At 51.7% G+C, this 19058-nt stretch overlaps 3 protein-coding genes across 3 annotated transcripts; 2 read left to right on the forward strand and 1 right to left on the reverse strand.

Moving 5' to 3' along the window:
* Positions 1 to 196: 196 nt before the first annotated feature.
* N7457_002100 (type I polyketide synthase) lies at positions 197 to 8259 on the reverse strand (the record flags this gene model as incomplete). The annotated part of the gene is made up of 7 exons (XM_057173146.1): positions 197 to 1036; positions 1099 to 3310; positions 3367 to 7326; positions 7383 to 7716; positions 7782 to 7839; positions 7901 to 7987; positions 8050 to 8259. 7 exons carry the CDS (start codon positions 8257 to 8259, stop codon positions 197 to 199), a joined length of 7701 nt encoding a protein of 2566 aa, XP_057033297.1.
* A 567-nt stretch (positions 8260 to 8826) lies between these two features.
* On the forward strand, positions 8827 to 16846 carry N7457_002101 (uncharacterized protein; the record flags this gene model as incomplete). Its single annotated transcript, XM_057173147.1, has 3 exons — positions 8827 to 9465; positions 9527 to 13728; positions 13789 to 16846. 3 exons carry the CDS (start codon positions 8827 to 8829, stop codon positions 16844 to 16846), a joined length of 7899 nt encoding a protein of 2632 aa, XP_057033298.1.
* Positions 16847 to 17680: 834 nt separating this feature from the next.
* On the forward strand, positions 17681 to 19058 carry N7457_002102 (uncharacterized protein; the record flags this gene model as incomplete). The annotated part of the gene is made up of 2 exons (XM_057173148.1): positions 17681 to 18179; positions 18241 to 19058. 2 exons carry the CDS (start codon positions 17681 to 17683, stop codon positions 19056 to 19058), a joined length of 1317 nt encoding a protein of 438 aa, XP_057033299.1.

Raw genomic sequence — 19058 nt, forward strand, 5'->3', positions numbered from 1 at the left:
AGGGCCAGAATTACCTAGCTTCATACCAAGACGTCGTAGGACTTTTCAACAGAGAACTCGATTGGAAGAAAACATTCTACCCTGCTGGAAAGGCTGAACAAAGACAAAAAAAAAACGAAAGAAATTCATCTCTAGCAATAAAGCATAAGTAAAAATCATTGTGCCTGAACAATCGTGTCTGCAGATTCAAAGTTATCTACGCAGCAAACTTCACGTGTGCGCTGCGATCCACAACATCAGCCGCCAGAAGAGTCAAACTCGGGCTTTGCATTATATTGAAAATCGACAACTCCGCACCAGCATGACTGAAGAGCATATTGCGCACTTCGACAGCGACGAGAGAGTCGACCCCCTGCTGCGACGGAGACTGACTTAAGTCGATATCCTCAACAGGGACCAGGAACATATCTGACAGCATTTCAGCAATGGCAGTCCCTACGACCCGGGTGGCTTCATCCATTGACGCGCATATAGCTATCTGGGCGGCCAGAGACTCAGTGCCGTCTTGCTCCTGTTCCTGTCCAGTGGAAGTAGGCGGGCGATATTTGAGTGGCAAGACACGCATGTCGCGACCAAGGTCACCGTCAATATCCCAATGAGGGCCCGGACCTGAGTTTATGCCTCCGACAATAAACTGGGGGTCGTAAGGGGCCGTAATAGCCGAATCAAGGGAGGAGAGGACATGGCCTTCGTCAATGACTCTGCGTCCAGCTTTGACAAGAGATCTGCGCAGGGTCTCGGCTGAGCTGGCCTCAGCGACATAGCCGACGGCATTCACAACGGAGAGATCAATTGAAACGGCAGGAAGGCCGCACTGCTTGACGCGCCAGTGCGCCAGTGCGTCCTCGTAAGCTCCGGCGGCTGAGTATGCGGATTGACTGGCATAACCGAGAATCCCGTTGATAGAAGAGAAGAGGACAAAGAAGTCGATATCACCAGGCAGGTTAAACAAGTTGTGTAGATTCCATGCGCCGGAAACCTTGCTCTGGATGGTGGACTTCCAGTCATCCAGCTTCATCTTTTCCACGAAGGCGTCCTGCCGCAAAAAAGGCATTAGCTTCGAGAACAGTGAGGTAACAGCTGGTAAATTGGACTTACCCGGAGGACAAACGCCGCATGAATAACACCCCGAATCGTTGGTAGTCCCGCTTGGGCACATTCGTCGATGGCTCGGGCCAAGTCGTCCTCGTTGGCAACATCGCAGCTGATGGGCAACACGCGATGGCATCCCGCCTCGCGGAGCTCATGAGCAAGGGTTGCTGTCTTTTCACTCGTGGCAGCACTGCGTGAGAGTAGGACAAGATTCCTAGCTCCACGGGACACCATCCAATGCGCCACCGACTGTGCAAGACCACCACTACCGCCCACAATCAAGTAAGACACGTCGCCAGAAAGCTGTGCTGCCCCTGTTCGTGGAAGCACAGGAACCAATTCATCCGGTTTGACCGAAAAGACGGCCTTGCCTAGATACCGCTCGCCCTGTAACAGGCGAGAAGTCTTGGGGATGTCCGCTAAGGCATAGACATCAATGGGATGCACAGGAGTCATTACCTTAGCCTTAATGAGGCGCATTACCTCGCTCAGGCATTTGTGAACCTGTAATTGTCGGTGTTCCAACAGACTAGGAATGTCAACAGCTGCAAAGGAAATACCCTTAGAGAAGGGACGCATTTCTAGAAGGCTGTTTTCGTCTGAATCTCGCCTGCCAGTTTCGATGAAGTGTCCAAGAGGCGCGACGAGGTTAAAGCTCTCTTGCAGGAGCGGTCCCGCGAGTGAGTTCAGGACCACGTCTACTCCACGGCCATTCGTGGCGGCGCGAGTTGCAGCGCCAAATGATGCGTCTTTGCAACTGAATATGTGGTCCGCGGCGAGGCCATACTTTAATATCACCAAGCTCCGCTCGCTGGGGCCGTCAACCGTTGCGAATATCTCTCCTCCGAGATGCTGCGCAAGCATTATTGCCGCTTGCCCGACATCTCCAGCCGCATTATGAATAAGGACAGATTGGTTACGTTGTAACTGTGCCATCTCCACCAGAGAAAGGTATGCCGTGAGAAAGGCCACGGGCATGGATGCTGCCTCTTCGAAGGTCATCTCGCCAGGCATGTGCATCGTCAAGGTCCAATCGATAACCGCGCGGCTTGAAAATGACGAATGATTTGACACAAAAAGGACACGATCACCGATCGCAAAGCCCTGAGAGGCTGCCTCGCTGCCGACCTGAGCGATGAAGCCGGCGGATTCCAGACCGAGTATAGGTTCCCTCCCGCCGCCCAAGGTGGCGCCGTAGGCTCTGGGCTCAACTTCAACTGACCTGGAGGGGAAGACTCCAGAGTTGACAAGGGCAAATTCATCGTCACCAAAGGCCAAAGAATCTGGCTTAAAGCACAAGGGGCGATCTAGCTGGTGGAACGGTTCGAATGGTAGCGTCTCCTGTATGTCCACATCCGAACCGTCGAGCGAAAGCATCTTGTCTCTCGCCACATCATGGTACATTCGCGGTACCAGAATCACGCCGTCTCTCTCAGCGAATTCCAGCTCCTCTGGGCCCTTCTCAGCGGGCTGATCATCTTCGATACTGCCGAAGGCATCATGCAGTACCTGTGCGATCGCAGACGCACCGGTGCCAGACCATTGCGGTCCCTTGGGGTCCAGGTCTAGGGTGAGAAATCTGCGACCAACATATTCGTTGCGTAGAGAACGTATAAACCCTGGAGCCAGGCTGAGTTCGGGCCTTTCGCAATCAACGGCACCGCCACGAGTGACCCAAAGTAGCCCTTGACAACCGGTGCTCATTGTTCGGATTCCCTCCAAGGAAGGAGAGTCAAGATCGTATAGAATTGGCTCATCCATCTCGCCAAGAAAAATGACAATCCTCCCAGCGTAGAATTCAGGATTGGCAGCAGTGGACTCGAGATCATGGATAACTAGTTCGTCGCTTTCTTTGCATTCGGTGAAAGCGGCCATTAAATCTTTAAGACTGTCGAGCCAGGATATTGGGGGACGTCCGCTTTTTTCACTTCTGACAATAATGAAATTGCTCGCAGATACTCTCTGAGACAATGGCTTTGGCACGTTCGACATGATTGTCAGCGAGGTCCAGGCTTCACTGTCACCGTAAGGCAGCTCAAGTGCAGCTCCAGTGAATCCAGCGTCCTGAAGATGGCGATTCCACATTCCTTTGTCGAGCACTGCGCTTGCCCGTCTATCGCGCCCATCACCCAGCCACTGCTCAAAAAGTAATCCGTTGACGAATTCGATGTCGATTTGATTCTCAACATGTTCCATCAGCAGAAGAGTTCCACCAGGCCTGAGGAGGCGTCGAATGTTACCCAATGCGCTCGAGACTGATTGGGTGCTTTGAACCACATGAGAAGCGATGACAATGTCATAGGTGTAATTTGCAAAACCTTGCGTCGATGGATCATGCTGTATATCGAGTTCGTCGAAGGACAATAAGTCCCCCAGGCAAAGAAGGCTTGCCTCGCAGCTTCAAGGCAGGCTGGTGAAATATCCGTGTAGTGATAGAATGAGGCATTTGGACCGCCAGACTCGGTCGTACCCAAAGCGTCGAGGGCATATTTTGTCATAGCGCCAGTTATTCCGCCTATCTCGAGAATGCGGGCACGAGGGTTCTTGTGTGTGAGGTGTCGAATTAGGCTTGAGAGGTGTGACCCTATTCGTTTCGTCTTGGGTATTTCGCCGTAGAGACGAGACAGCAGATTATCCTCTGACAATAGTTCCAGGGGTATCGTCTGACCCCGCAGTATGGCTAGCAGCTCAGTACCCAGACGATGAACTATCTCACCGACTACTCCATGCTGAGAGATTCGATTGATGTGGCGTTGCTTGTCTGAATCCAAGGCAGACACCCATTTGGTACTGCCAGCGCCTAATTGCCCAGCTGCAGCACGCTGTACAGTCGCGTTCATCCATGAGTAGTACTTCGCATGATGGGGCTGCATTTGGTCGATATCGCGCGGATTCAAAGCAAGAAGCGCTTCTTGAAGGAAGTAAACGCAAACACGCCATATTTCTCTGGTAGAATCAACCTCAGGGGTATCAATATTGCAGGCCAGTTGCTTCCTCACCAAATCCAGGGTGGCAGGCGAGGCGGTCGAAATGTCCAATGACCAAGCTATCTTGCTGTAAAACTCATTCTCCCAAGATTTGCCTTGTTCGAGCAACATGTTTCGCCCCAGAGACTGGTACGAGAATCCCTTCATTTCAAGAACGGTATGGGCAGAGTTGTGGTCCGAAACTACTACATCTGCCACCATTCCTGAAGTGTCGTTTCGTATGAGCGAGGATTGGGTTTTGAAAAGATGTCCTGGTTTGTGGCTAATATTGCTAGATACCCAGAGACTCTCAACAGACCGGGGTACCTTGGCAGCGATTTCACGGGCTGCCACCCCCGGAAGAGTGGAGTATGGGGCGGTGATGATCGAGTCCAAGGTGACAGGGTGCAAAACATTGTCCCGAGGAAGGTCGTTGGGCAGCGAAGTGTCTGCCACGGTGATGGTCACCAAGCTGCGCATTTCCGAGCCAGACTGGACGATACTGTTTATGTTTTGGAAGATCGGGCCGTGCGCAATACCAAGGGCCTTTAAGTTGGTGAACAAATCAGCTGGAATCACCCGTCGAGTATAGCCTTGGAAGTCTTCCAACACTGCCCGGATAGCATCTGGAGAGGACCCTTCAAACTCGACAGAGATCAGCCCTTTAGCATGTTGAGTCCACCGATTATCTATTGTGACGGTCCATACTTCAAAATGCTGCCAGCCACGAGCAGCAACATCCCTCGCACCGACCGGCCGGATCGTTGTCTCAATCTCAATGCCGTCTGAGCTATCCGGAATCATAAGAGCTTGTAGAAAATCGACATCTCGTAGTCGATAGCCGGAGATATCCTTCGTCTTGCTCGTCTGATCAGCGGCCGAAAGCTTTCGGATTGCCTCAATCGCCAAGCATATGTACCCTGCAGCAGGATAGACAACATTTGACTGGATAGCATGGTCCTTGGTCCACGGTGACTCGGATATCCGAAGGACGTGTCGCCACGATGGGGCGATTGGGTTTGATCCCTCGATGAGCGACCCTAGAAGATCATGAGGGGGCTGCGACCTTTCGCGGAGAGCTCGATTCAATCTGGGCTCAACCCAGTGTCGAACTTGGTGATTCCAGGGGTAGGATGGCAGGTCCGTCAATACAGTGACATGTGGAGATTGGCCATAGGGGAAGTTGACCCCTTCCATATCAACGGGGTAGCCTTCCTGCAGTAGACTCGCAGCGAGCGCCTGCATGCTATCTCGTGCGCTCGTTTTCCGAACAAGGGTACCATAGTATGGAAGCTGCAATCCTTGGAACTCGGGCAGCGCGAGGATCTGCTGGATGGGGCCTCCTAGAGCTGTATGTGGACCCACCTCAACAATGACATCCACGTTCGCGGCAGATGACCCCGATTCGCCTAGTACCATGTCAGTGAAAGCCGCGATAAATTGGACAGGCTGTAGCAAGCTCTCGACCCAGTGCTCTGGCAGCGCGATATCTTCGATATTGGTGATTCGGCCTCCAGTTACTGGAGACGAGAAGCTGACGTCCTTCAGGGCATCACGGTCCTTGTTGTCTGCTCGCATGCTGTCAAGAGCTTCGCAATAGGCATTCGCAATAGGAGTCATATGATGGGAGTGCCATGCAGTGTCCACCTTCAAAAGACGGGCGAACACACCGTTCGTGTTGGCAAGATCTTCCAATTCAATGACAGCCGAAAGGTCTCCTGAAACCGTAATGCTCGATGGGCTGTTGACACACGCCACAACAGCCTTGCCGGACGTCAGCATGTTTAGATATGACTCAGTGTCTTCCAATCCGAGCCCAACAGCAACCATGCCGCCCTTCAGGGGCCCTTGGAGACTTTTGTCTGACGCCAGAACAGCACGATGATACGAAAAGGACATTGCAGCTCGGTAACTCAGCGCCCCGACAGTGTAAGCGGCGGCAATCTCTCCACTGGAGTGGCTCGTGACAGCCACAGGCATAACCCCCCAAGCGCGCAGGAGGCGGACGAGCGAAATTTGCAGTGCCACACATATTGGAGTACTTAGGCCGACTTCGTTGATGCGAGTAGCCTCGCCATCGCGTAATAGCTCCTCCACCAACGACCAATCGGCACCAAACTGCGCCAAATATCCGTCAGCCTCTTCGAGTGAGGCCCTATATACTGGATAGGCGTTGATGAGCTCTCTACCCATAGCATGCCACTGTGCACCCTGACCCGTAAAGACCATACCGATTCGGGGACGGCGGGAGCTGCGCGTAGGCTTGAACTTGGGTGACTTGACTACCTGAGCGACCGCACCAATTCCCTCGGTGATGGGAACTGGATATGCTGCTGTCCATGGGAATCGCGTACGGCGTTGACCCAGTGTGTAGACAAGGCTCTCAAGGAAACTTTTCCGATTTGAGTGTGTTGACTGGTCTTGTTCCAAGAAGTCCGCCAAATTCGAGATCATTTTCTGACAAGCCTGCTCATCCTTCCCACTCAGGACGAGAACTTTGGAGTCATCAAGATCAGACTGTACATGGGATTTGAGCTGGGAGATTTTGCCGCTTTTATTGGACGCGCTCAGAGACCCATTCGTACGTCCTCTGACATGCCCATTTGAATATCCGTTGATGCTGCCACCATCCGATACCCACGACGCGCTGCCTTCCATAATAATGTGTGCATTACTGCCTCCATATCCAAAGTTATTGATAGATGCGCGCCGGACTGAGGCTGATGGCCATTGCTCTAATTCCCGAACAAGTTTCAGATTCCAATCTTCCAAAGCAAGCTTCGGGTTCGGCTTTTCAAAGTTTATAGAAGCCGGAATGACGCCTTTTTCAATGGCAAGTGCTGTTTTGATGATGCTTCCTAGCCCGCTTGCTGCTTCGGTATGCCCGATATTTGTCTTGATAGATCCGATGAGCAAGGGTTCCCGGTCAGATGCAAAGACCGATGCAATCGCGCGTGCCTCAGCAGTATCTCCGGCCTGTGTGCCGGTACCATGAGCTTCGAAATACTGTGTATCGCGCGGATCGAGTCCTGCTTTCCGATAACACTCGCGCACTAGGGCCTCCTGCGCCTGTTGGCTGGGGGATGTGATGGTTTCGGTTTTTCCGTCTTGATTAAGCATAGATTCGCGAATTACGGCCCTAATCGGATCACCCATTGCCACAGCATCCCTTAAACGCTTGACGATCACAGTTGCCACACCTTCACCTCGCCCATAGCCACTGGCACGCGAGTCGAAGGCGTACGACTTTCCATCGCCAGATAGGAATCTTGAAAGTTTTTAGTACTGCCGTGGCAAAATGGAAACATAGTTCGGGGCACTCACCCTGCAGACCCTAGCGCCTTGAACATGTCAGGGTTGAGGGTGAGGTTCGCCCCACCCACAATTGACATATCTGCCTCTCCGGTTCTCAGACTTTGAACTGCTTGGTGCATCGCCGTCATTCCCGATGAGCAAGCCGTTTCAATTGTCATACTCGCTCCCCGCAAATCGAAGAAATGTGAGACCCGATTGGACATCATTGGGACACCAGTTCCCGTAGCCATCAATCGAGGCAGATTATCGGCATCTCTGAGTAGAGCATCTCTGTAGTCGTGCACAAACACTCCCATAAACACGGATGTGTTCGAGCCTGCAATTTCGACCAATGGCAGGCCAGCTATTTTACTCAATCGTCAAACCTCGAACAAACTGAATATATAAGAGCCAGTTACTGGTACTCACCATTTTCCAAGGCCTCGTAAACGGACTCCAGTTGTAGGCGGTATTGAGGATCCATTGACTAGGTCATAATCAGTATCGAACAGAGCCACATCTCATAGGCACCACCATCGGGCGCTCACAGCTGCTGTCTCTCCTGAGTAGCCAAAGAAGGCTGCATCGAACAATCCGACATCCTCTTGAAGGAAATGTGCCCCTTTGACGTGCGTCTAGACATTACAATTTTCAGCACAGCTTCTGGTATATCTTTCAGCAGTAATAGGGCTCTCACTGTATTTAATCGTTCATTGTTTGGGTTGAAGATTCCTCCTGGATGGAACCTAGACTCGGGGAAGGTTGACCAGCCGCTTCTCCCCTCGACCAACATACGCCAGAGATTATCGGTGTTCACTGCATCCCCAGCAAACTTGGAGCTCATTCCGATGATGGCAATGGGCTCTGTGGTCCAGCCATTGTGAAATACGTCGCCGGCGCTTCCCATGATGTTTTGTGGAGATGTAGACAAACGGGCTGAAAACGAGACGTTTGTATGGGCGATTTTGAGAGACCGCCAAGTTTACGAGATCCCGAGATGGGATTCGAGACGTAGGCGACCACCATTTAGATCCCCGGCTATTGTCTGCAGCCATTGGGTCTATGCAGACCTTTCGCGATCGGAGTACGGAGTACATAGATCGAAGGAGAGCATCGCAGCAACGGTGGGTCCTGTTGGGCCGGAGGGCGGAGTAAATCCGACTCCTGCACACGACGCGGAGAAACGGAGAAACCAAGAACCAAGAACTCCGCGCATGATCCTCAAGTCCGCACACGAGGCTGGCACAACATCGTCCATACGGATCGTAGATGCTGTCTGGCTGTGCGATTACAATGGCGACGGCGGAATATGATGGCGTTTCTCCGGAAGATTCCGTGAGAAATCGTAAAAGCTGGACATGCCATGCCTTTCCACTTGCTAGGACCGCACTACATTTCGAGGTGCAATCAGTGGTACTCAACTTTAGCACGAGAGTGTACACGTCTGTGAACTCGAACCAGCACCAAATTAATTATGGCCATGCCGACTGCCAAGACGCTCCTGTTATTCGGGCCTGGGGCCATGTCACTGGATGAGCTCTATTTCCGCCGCATCCTCGCATTTGTTAAAGATGATAACGGTAGTAATTGGGCTATCAACGCCATCGAGGATATCGAAAGTGGTTGGGATCTTCTTTCTGAATCAATTCCGAAGTTGCAACATACATCTGGCAGCGTTCACGCTCGCAGGCTGGCGGACTGGCTTCGGACAGGCGTCATAAGCCCACAATCCACAGTGTCCGAACTTCCCAACGCCATCCTGGGCCCGCTCGTCATTATCGCACAACTTGTGGAGTATTTACAACATGCGAAGTCCTCATCACAATCGTCACTTGAATCTGGGCAAGGTTTCCATCTACTCCCCCGTGCGCAGACAGAGACTGTCGGTTGCTGCCTCGGTGTATTCAGTGCCCTTGTGGTCTCCTCTAGCTCTTCCTGGGCCCAGTTCTGTCACAATGCTGCTGCAGTCCTCCGCACTGTTTTTGTATTGGGGGCCCTGTCCGATGCGCAGGATATGCCAAGTTTAACTGGGCCCTCCATTTCATTGATAGCCTTTTGGAGAGGAGGGCAGTCGTTGGCTGACCTCAAGAAAGCGTTGAGTAAATTTCCTGACGTAAGTTTTCCCCCGCCTTGTTGAAGTCCCCTAGAATCAACCTAACACACAATGGGAAAAGGCATATATTTCTGTCCTTTACGACGACAATCGAGCAACTGTGACAACCTCTGCCAGTACGGCTTCGGCATTGAAGAGTCACCTGCAAACTACTGGTATCACAGCCAATGAAACCGAGTTCCATGGACGTTTTCATGCGGGCTCGCTCTACGAAAGGGATCTTGAGGAATTCTTTACCTTCTGCAAAAGGCACCCTCTTTTCCAACTTCCCGACGCTTCGTCCATTGTTCTGCCCATCCGCGTCAATTCGGCAACACTTATGGCTGGCACAGAAAGCATGCTGGAGGCAGCATCGCGCGCGTTCCTTGTGGAGCAGTTCAACTGGATCAAAAGCTTCCGTGCAGCCGTCTTCAGTTCCTTGCAAGACAGGAATTCGAAGATCGTTGAATTTGGTCCGGAGCGATGTGTACCCCCTACTCTCCTCCGAAGGCTGAATAGCCAAGTCATTCACTTCGAGTTCGAGAATAGCCACAAAGTTGGCTCCACACCTGGTCTGGCACCCGGTGTCACAGAAAACGATATCGCTGTTATTGGTATGTCATGCCAAGTGGCAGGAGCTCGTGATCTTGAACAATACTGGAAGATCTTGTTGGGGGGTCAATCACAACACAAGGACCTCATTCCTAATGATCGCTTTGCGATGGATACAACTTTCCGTCCTGGCGATGACAGCCAGAGGAAATGGTACGGAAACTTCATTGATGATTATGATGCATTTGACCACAAGTTCTTCAAAAAGTCTCCGCGGGAAGCGCTTCATATGGACCCCCAGCAAAGACTTATACTTCAAACCGCCTATCAGGCTGTGGTACAATCAGGGTACTACCACAAGCCTGATATAGATCGTCGAATTGGTTGCTACATCGGCTGTGTTGCCAATGACTACGAGAACAATATTTCCCACACCACGCCTACTGCCTTCTCGGCCACGGGTGCTCTACGAAGCTATATCTCCGGCAAGGTCAGTCATTATTTTGGTTGGACTGGCCCGGGAATGATGATCGATACGGCCTGCTCCGCCTCAACCGTGGCTATTGACCTAGCCTGTCGAGCGATCCTGAGCGGTGACTGTTCGGCGGCGTTAGCTGGCGGAACCAACTTCTATAGTACTCCAATGTTCTTCCAAAATCTCGCTGCCGGGTCTTTCCTCAGTCCTACAGGACAGTGCAAACCTTTCGACGCAAAGGCCGACGGATACTGTCGCGGTGAGGCGATCGGTGCTGTCTTCCTCAAGAAACTCACTCATGCTATCGCCGACGGTGATCAAGTTCTCGGTGTCATCTCGGCTACTGCTATCAACCAGAACCAGAATGACACTCCCATCTTTGTTCCAAATCCGTCATCGCTGACAAATGTGTTCCAAACGGTTGTCAACAAAGCTGGATTAGATATCAAAGATATCTCGGTTGTTGAGGCTCATGGAACAGGAACTCCGGTGGGTGACCCAGCTGAGTACGCCAGCATTCGCCAGATATTTGGTGGTTCTGCCCGTGCTGGGCTGGGGCCTTTGCAGGTAGGATCCGTCAAGGGTCTGATTGGTCATACTGAGGGTGCATCTGGGGTGGTAGCGCTAATCAAGATGCTTTTGATGATGCAAGAGGGCCGTATACCACCACAGGCTAGCTTTACCTCCATCAGTCCTTCCATCAAAGCGACATCCGCTGACAATATGCACATCACAACTGAGCCTATGTCTTGGGATGAGGATTTGAAGGTGGCACTGATTAACAACTACGGTGCAGCCGGATCAAATGCCTCGATGGTGATAAAACAGGCGCCGAACCCGGCTGTGGGATCTGAAGGTCGCTCATTGCAAAGCCAAGCGTTGGCTTCTGCAACATCCCCCTTCAAATGTCCGGTCTATATCTCCGGTCTCGATGACAAAGCTGTCCGGGCTTATTCCAAACGACTGTGCCAATTTATCAAGAACCACCCATTTTCCAGAGACCGCCTCGGAATCGAAAATATGGCGTTTAATATTAATCGGCAGTCCAATTGGTCGCTGGGCCGAAGTCTCATTTTCAGTGCCGAGTCCATCGATGAGCTCGAACATAAGCTGCTTTCTACCGAGACTGCCGAGACACCCTCTGTGCGACCAGTCATCCTATGTTTTGGCGGGCAGGTCTCCAAGTTTGTTGGACTGGACCGTGGATTGTTTGAGAAAGCTACTGTTTTGCGACTGCATCTTGATCGGTGCGATAATGTTTGCAAAGCCATTGGCGCAGGCAGTATTTACCCCGGTATTTTCGAGCGTGAAGCCATTCAAGACCCGTCCGTGCTACAGCCACTGCTATTCTCCATGCAGTATTCATCTGCCATGAGCTGGATCGACTGTGGCATTAAGCCTACAGCCCTTGTTGGTCATTCCTTTGGAGAGCTTACCGCTTTGTGTGTGTCAGGCGCTCTCACTCTGACGGATGCCTTGAAGATGATCCACGGAAGGTCGAAGGTGATTAGTCAGGCATGGGGCCCTGAGAAGGGATCGATGATCGCCGTCGACGGCGATCAAAAAGACGTTGAAAGCTTACTTGCGTCGTCAAACCTTCGCATTGCTGGGAATGAAGGGAACGACATTGCGACTATTGCCTGCTTCAATGGCCCAAGGAGCTTCACTATTGCTGGGTCAAATGTTGCCATCGATGCTGTCCAGGAGACAATTTCAAGGCTTGGGATCACCGTCAAACATAAGAGGTTGGATGTGACCAATGCCTTCCATTCAATACTGGTCGAGCACTTGAAGCCAGAACTGGAGGCACTGGGCCACAAGCTAAGTTTTGGGCAGCCCAAGATTCCACTCGAACGAGCAACCCACGAGAAACAAGTCGGTTCTCTCTCAGCTGCATACGTTTTCGAACACATGAGACAGCCGGTTTATTTCAACCACGCGGTCCAAAGACTCGCAAAGCAGCATCCGGAGGCTGTCTGGCTGGAAGCTGGCTCCAGCTCTACCATAACGACAATGGTAAGCAGAGCCTTGAGTTTACCCAAATCCTCGACATTCCAGGCAGTGAACGTGACTGGCACCACCCAGGGGATACAGCAACTTGCTGATGCCACCATCAACCTATGGAAAGCCGGGTTACGCGTCACCTTCTGGCCACACTCATATGCCCAAACATCTGAATATGCACCCATCATCCTCCCACCATATCAATTCGAGAAGCAGAGGCACTGGCTCGAATTTAAGGTGCCCCCAAAACCTATCCTTTTGGAAGCATCTTCAGCTCACAACATTGGTGTTGAGACGGATGCTCCACCGACGGGTCTCTTCACCTTCCTTGGCTATAGTGCCAAGAGCAGAGACAAGTGTCGATTTCGGATCAATACTGGGGTCAAGCAATACGTGGATGTTGTTTCTGGGCATACCATGGTGACCACTGGCCAAGCGTGTCCGGCGAGTTTCGAGATTGAGATTGCACTTCAGGCCATTACGAGTATTCGTCCGGAACTGACTGAGGGCGAAGCTTTGCATCCCCGTATTTTCAACATTTCCAACCAAGCTCCCATGCTTGTGGATCCCTCCAGGGAGATATTCCTTGACTTTGATAGTCTTGGCAGCGATCCCGAAGGATGGAACTTCAAGTTCACCAGCAAAATCAATGGCAATGACGAAGTTGTTCATATGATCGGACAACTCTATTTCCAGCCCGGTGATGACACCCACTCTTCACTCGAATTTAGCCGGTTGGAGCGTCTCGTGACACACGATCGTTGCCTCCGCGCTTTAGAAAGCAGCGATGATGCCGATGAAGTCATTCAAGGACGCAGCATCTACAAGCTCCTCTCCCAAGTTATTGAATATGGCGAACGATTCCGGGGCCTACAGAAGCTGGTTGGGCGGCCTAACGAGTCGGTTGGTAGGATCATACGGCGCCGGTCCAGTGAGTCCCGGATGGACTTCGCGCTCAGCGAGACCTTCACCCAAGTCGGCAGCATATGGGCCAATTGCATGGCGCCGATTCGCCGAACACTGCCCGACACTGTCTATGTTATCTGTGGAATTGAGCAGTGGATGAAATCCCCGACTACTTTGAAGAGTCTGAGCGATGCCCCTTATGACGATCAACTAAAGGAATGGCATGTACTGGCGCAACATAAGCGCACAGATGGAGATGCTTTCATAACGGATATTTTCGTCTTTGAATCTACATCTGGATCCCTTGAGGAAGTCATAATAGGAATCAGATATGCTCCATTATCGGGGTGAGTACACACGCTACCCATTAAATCGATTAACAGGAGTTATACTGACGAGGCATACAGACATGGATTCATCAATTCCACTCCCTCAGTACCACATGTGCCAGTGACAACTAGTCGTGCTTTGCCTGTTTCACAAGCCCAGACCGTTGAGGCTACCAGAAACCTCGGCCCAGCTCAGGATCGAACGACCGCTCTTTCTGCTGAGTCCAGAACTGAATCATTCACTCGTGTTGACACGCCGAAGAGAAACGTCAAGGCTGGCCTCTGGGTTAAGCTTCTTCCTGTTCTTGCAGATATTTCAGGGCTCGAGGAGGATGAAATCAATGACACCGATTCACTTGCAGACATTGGGATCGACTCTCTTATGGGAATGGAAATGGCGCGCGAAGTTGAGAAGACTTTCAATTGCACATTGGAACAATCCGAGCTCATGAATATTTTCGACATTCCAGGTATTTTGAGCTTCCTCCAGTCGACTCTTGGTCTTGAGGATGGTAACGATGTCTCTGACACATCGGAAACCACGCTACAAAAGACCCCGGCATCTAGCAACGAAGCTATGCCATCTACACCAAGTTCAATGGAAGACTATGTGGATCTAGCTGGAGAGCAGCTTGATCTTGCCAAAGGTCTGCAACTGTCATCATCCACCATTCTGAAGGCATTCCGCGAAACAAAGGTGAATACCGACGACTTCCTCAAGCGCTGGAAGTGTGCTGGCTACCTGAATGGCGTTTCTCAAAAGCAGACCAGACTGTGTCTGGTGCTTACGAGCAACGCATTTAAGCAGCTAGGCTGCGACCTGGAGACAGCAAAGCCCGGGGAAGTGCTTCAGCCTGTTCCCTTTGTCTCTCGTCACCATCGATTCCATGATTATCTATACAAGATGCTAGAAGAGGCACGGATCATTGATATCGACGACGGTACCATCACACGCACGGCCATTCCGCTTCCCACGCAGACCGCCGAGGCAATTCTGAAGGATTTGATGCGTTACCACCCAGATGATGGCTCCTCCCATCAGCTGACATATAATGTCGGTTCGCGGATGGCAGACGTTTTATCAGGCAAAGCCGATGGCCCCCAATTGATTTTCGGAGATTCCAAGAATCGCGAGCTCGTCGCTGCGTTTTATGGCGAATTGCCGTTCAATAGGCTGTATTTCGAGTTGATGGCCGAGTTTCTCTCCCGTCTCACGTCGAAGCTGAGACTCCCTTCTCAAAATCAGGAACCCCTCAAGGTCCTCGAGATGGGCGCTGGAACTGGCGGAACGACAAAGGTGCTTGTTCCCGCGCTAGCGAAGCTTGGAATCCCTATCGAGTACACTTTCACCGATCTTTCGCCGTCTCTGGTGGCTCAAGCCAAAAAGAAGTTCAAACAGTACCCTTTCATGAAGTTTGCTGTTCACGACATCGAGCAGCCTCCTTCCGACCCGCAACTAGTAGGCTCGCAACACATTGTCATCGCCAGCAATGCCGTACATGCCACCCACTCATTACAAGGATCAGCACAGAGCATTCGGAAATTCCTCCTTCCGGAGGGATTCCTTATGTTGCTCGAAATGAACAGCACGCTTCATTGGGTGGATGTCGTCTGGGGCACCTTGGAGGGCTGGTGGCTGTTCGATGACGGTCGGACGCATGCTGTAGTCGATGAACGGCGCTGGGAAAAGGATCTCCTCAGTGCAGGCTACAAACATGTCGAATGGACCGATGGGAAGCTGCCTGAAGTGCGAGTTCAAAGGGTCATCATCGCTCTGGCCGGTGATATCGAGCAGGATATCGACCGCTTGACTCCCGCACTGATAGATCTACCAGCGCGTCTTGACGATCACGACACACTCTCTGATGAGCAGCTGAAAATCACGAAGCAGGCCGCAGATGAGTACCTGAGGAGCGCCATAGGAGGCTTCTCCGTGCCCGAGTACTTCGAGGAGTTCAACTCGATTACCTCTGCCAAATGCGTCCTGGTCACAGGCGCAACCGGCAGCCTTGGCAGCCACATTGTCGCACACCTGGCTAGTCTGCCCTCGATTGACAGAGTTTACTGCCTGAACCGGCCTGGCAAGGCAAGGTCAAAAGATGCCGCCGCCCGTGATCCTTTACGCCGTCAAATAGAGGCTCTTGAGTCTAAGTCCATCACACTAGACGCCACGGCACTCACCAAATTAAAGGTGATCGAGACCGACTCATCGAAGCCACAGCTGGGCCTTGAAAGGGAACAATATGAAGAGCTGCTTGCCCACGTCACGCACATCATTCATAATGCCTTCCCTGTCAATGGTATGCTTTCTCTCAAACAAAATGAGCCTCAATTCGCCATCATGCGCAGCCTTGTCGACCTGGCAGCTGGCGTCTCGGCCCGCCGCAAGACCACCGACTTCAGGTTCACTTTTCAGTTCATCTCGTCTCTCTCCGCGGTCGGCAAGTATCCATCAACCCACCGGGGCGAGATCCAGGTGCCTGAGAAACAGCTAGACATCGACAGTGCGCTTCCGAACGGATATGGCGGAGCCAAAGTTATCTGTGAACGGATTCTCCTCGAGACATTGGGTAAACATCCAGATCGGTTCCGCGCAATGACAGTGCGATTGGGCCAGTTGTCTGGGTCTATGAAAACCGGCTACTGGAACCACATGGAAGTGCTTGGGTTCCTGTTTAAATCGGCCCAAACCTTGCGCTCCCTTCCAGCTGTGAGTGGCGTCTTGTCCTGGTTGCCTCTCGAACAGGCTTGTGCAACTCTCTCGGATATACTCCTTCGCGATGCACCAGACTGCCACCCCATCTATCACGTCGACAACCCAGTCCTTAAGCAATGGGAGGAGCTGGTACCCGTACTCGCCGAGGAGCTCGGCATCCCGCAGAAAAACGTGGTCCCCCTTGATGAGTGGCTCAGGCGGGTGCAGGCATATCCTGGTGAGAATCCATGGGACAACCCGGCGGCCAAAGCGATCGACTTTTTCGAACACAAGTTCGAGCACATGTCTTGTGGGGGTGTTACTATGGCTACAGATAATACTTTGGAACATTCAGCGACCCTAAGAGCCACGCAGCCGATTCGCGATGAGGTGGTGAGGAAATATTTCCAATTTTGGAAGGAGACTGGATTTTTACGTTAATTTTGCTTTTGTTTTGTTATGCATCTCTTTCTGTCGCAGCTTGTCGATATACGCTTCTGGAATTTTCATCTTTTCTTTATGAGTATACTAGCTATGTTGTCAAATTGCATATTATAATTCGATCCTACTGGTGATACATACTGCACATCCCATTTCAAATCCAATTTATCCCACGATACTCTTGTTCCCTCTCACCTTGCACAGTGACTGGTGATGTCGCTGTAACGACTAAGCGATTAGAAGGAAGTTATCTCACTAGCCATGTGCTTATGAATACATTTGATTGCCCAGTGTACATTTTACATGAATATCCAACAACAAATATCGTCTTCAACCCGGCCTACGACTGAGAGCCCAATTCGCTATTGAGTCTCCTCTGTCGACCAAGATACCAGAGGCCCGTCATAATGATTCTAATAGATATTGAGGAATATTCATCGAGGCTAGTAACATCTCAAGCGTTCTAGCTTGTGCCATTCCGAGCCCTTACGGAGTACTGCGCCTAGATCCTGCAGCTACGACAAAAAGAAAACTCCGAAGTCCGTCGCTAGGACCCGTCTTCATTCGAGCTATAGTCCGAAACTCCGTTCGGGATTTTGACAGCTCCACGAGCATGCAGCTGGAAATACAGCAACTCCGCGATAGCACATGATGGTGGAGTAAACCAAGAAGACATCGGGTTACATGGAGCCCGTTGGATGTCCACAGTCCATAGCAGGAGCAGTCAAGATTTGGCTCGTTGGCTCTTCGATTACTGCACACTACAAAATCAATCCGCCCGCGTTTTGAAACAAGAAAATTCAGTTTCATCGTTTCATTAATTGACTATTCATTATGACTCGGACCGGCAAGAGATCACTCGAAGTAGCCATCGTCGGCGGTGGTACGACCGGGCTCTCCCTGGCTGTTGGGCTGCTGAAGCGCAACGTGAATTTCACAATTTACGAGCGCACGGAGAAGTTCGAAGAGCTTGGCGTTGGCATTATCTTTACTCCCAACGCAGAGCGCGCTATGGAGGCCTTAGATCCCCGCGTGCTACAAAGCTTCACCGATGTGGCGACGCATGCTTCGGGAGGGACTTTAAGTTTCGTCGACGGATTCCGTGAACGAGGCGAAGACCCGCAAACATCTTCCGAGGACCTGTTCTTCCAGCTTCATGTGAAGGAAGGCTACAAGGCCTGTCGGCGATGTGACTTCGTGGACCAAATTGTCCAACATATCCCGCAGGAGCATGTTCGCTTTGGAAAGTGGTTGGAGTCCGTGGAAACGGACGACGAGTCGGGGAGGGCTGTTCTGATATTCCGAGATGGGGAGAAGGTGGAGGCAGACGTTGGTGTGTCAATCATCAAATCACTCAGCGGTTTCTTCCCTTGACGATGCTGATCATCATTTAGTCATCGGTTGTGATGGCATCCGCTCTCGTGTACGCGGCTCCCTGTTTGGATCTGGGCCATCCAGTCCACGAGCTCAGTACTCACACCAGTTGGGATTCCGGGCAATGGTGCCCTTGGAAAAGGCAGTCGCTGCCCTAGGCCAGGACAAGACATCCAGCGTGATCATGCATACCGGGCCGGGTGCCTTTGTTCTGAGCGTGCCCCTTGTCGGGGTCAATGCGATGCACATTGAGGCATTCATCATGGACAAGAGCGAATGGCCAGAATTCAAAGCTGACAGTGACAGCAAACGATACGTTCTTCCGGCCACATTGGCAGAGGCAACCAACGCATATGTCGAATTCGGCCCGACTGTTCGAGCTCTTATCGCTCTGCTCCCCGAGCAACTCGATAAATGGGCTGTATTTGATATGCTCGATGCCCCTGTGCCGACGTACGCTCGGAGCTGTGTGTGCCTGGCGGGAGACTCGGCACATGCTTCTACGCCGAATCACGGCGGTGGCGCTGGTGCTGGGATAGAGGATGCGCTGGTTCTGGCTGAGGTTCTGGCCGTTTTAGCGAATAGATCCAGCTTTGACGACATTGTTATTTCAGAAGCGCTTGCTATATATAGTGAGGTGCGCTATGAGCGATCACAGTGGCTGGTTCAGAGTAGCAGACGGACTGCCGAGCTTTTTACGTGGAAGGATCGCGAGTATGGGACATGTGTTGAAGATGTCGGTCGGGATATCATCGACCGAAGTCACAAGCTGTGGGATTATGATACCGATGGAATGATTGAGGAGGTGCTGCAGATGCTCGACAAGCGATTGCCTTGA

The sequence above is a fragment of the Penicillium paradoxum genome (genome assembly GCF_028828445.1).
Source record: "Penicillium paradoxum strain IBT 22861 chromosome Unknown utg000003l_segment0_segment0, whole genome shotgun sequence".
Lineage (NCBI taxonomy): Eukaryota > Fungi > Ascomycota > Eurotiomycetes > Eurotiales > Aspergillaceae > Penicillium > Penicillium paradoxum.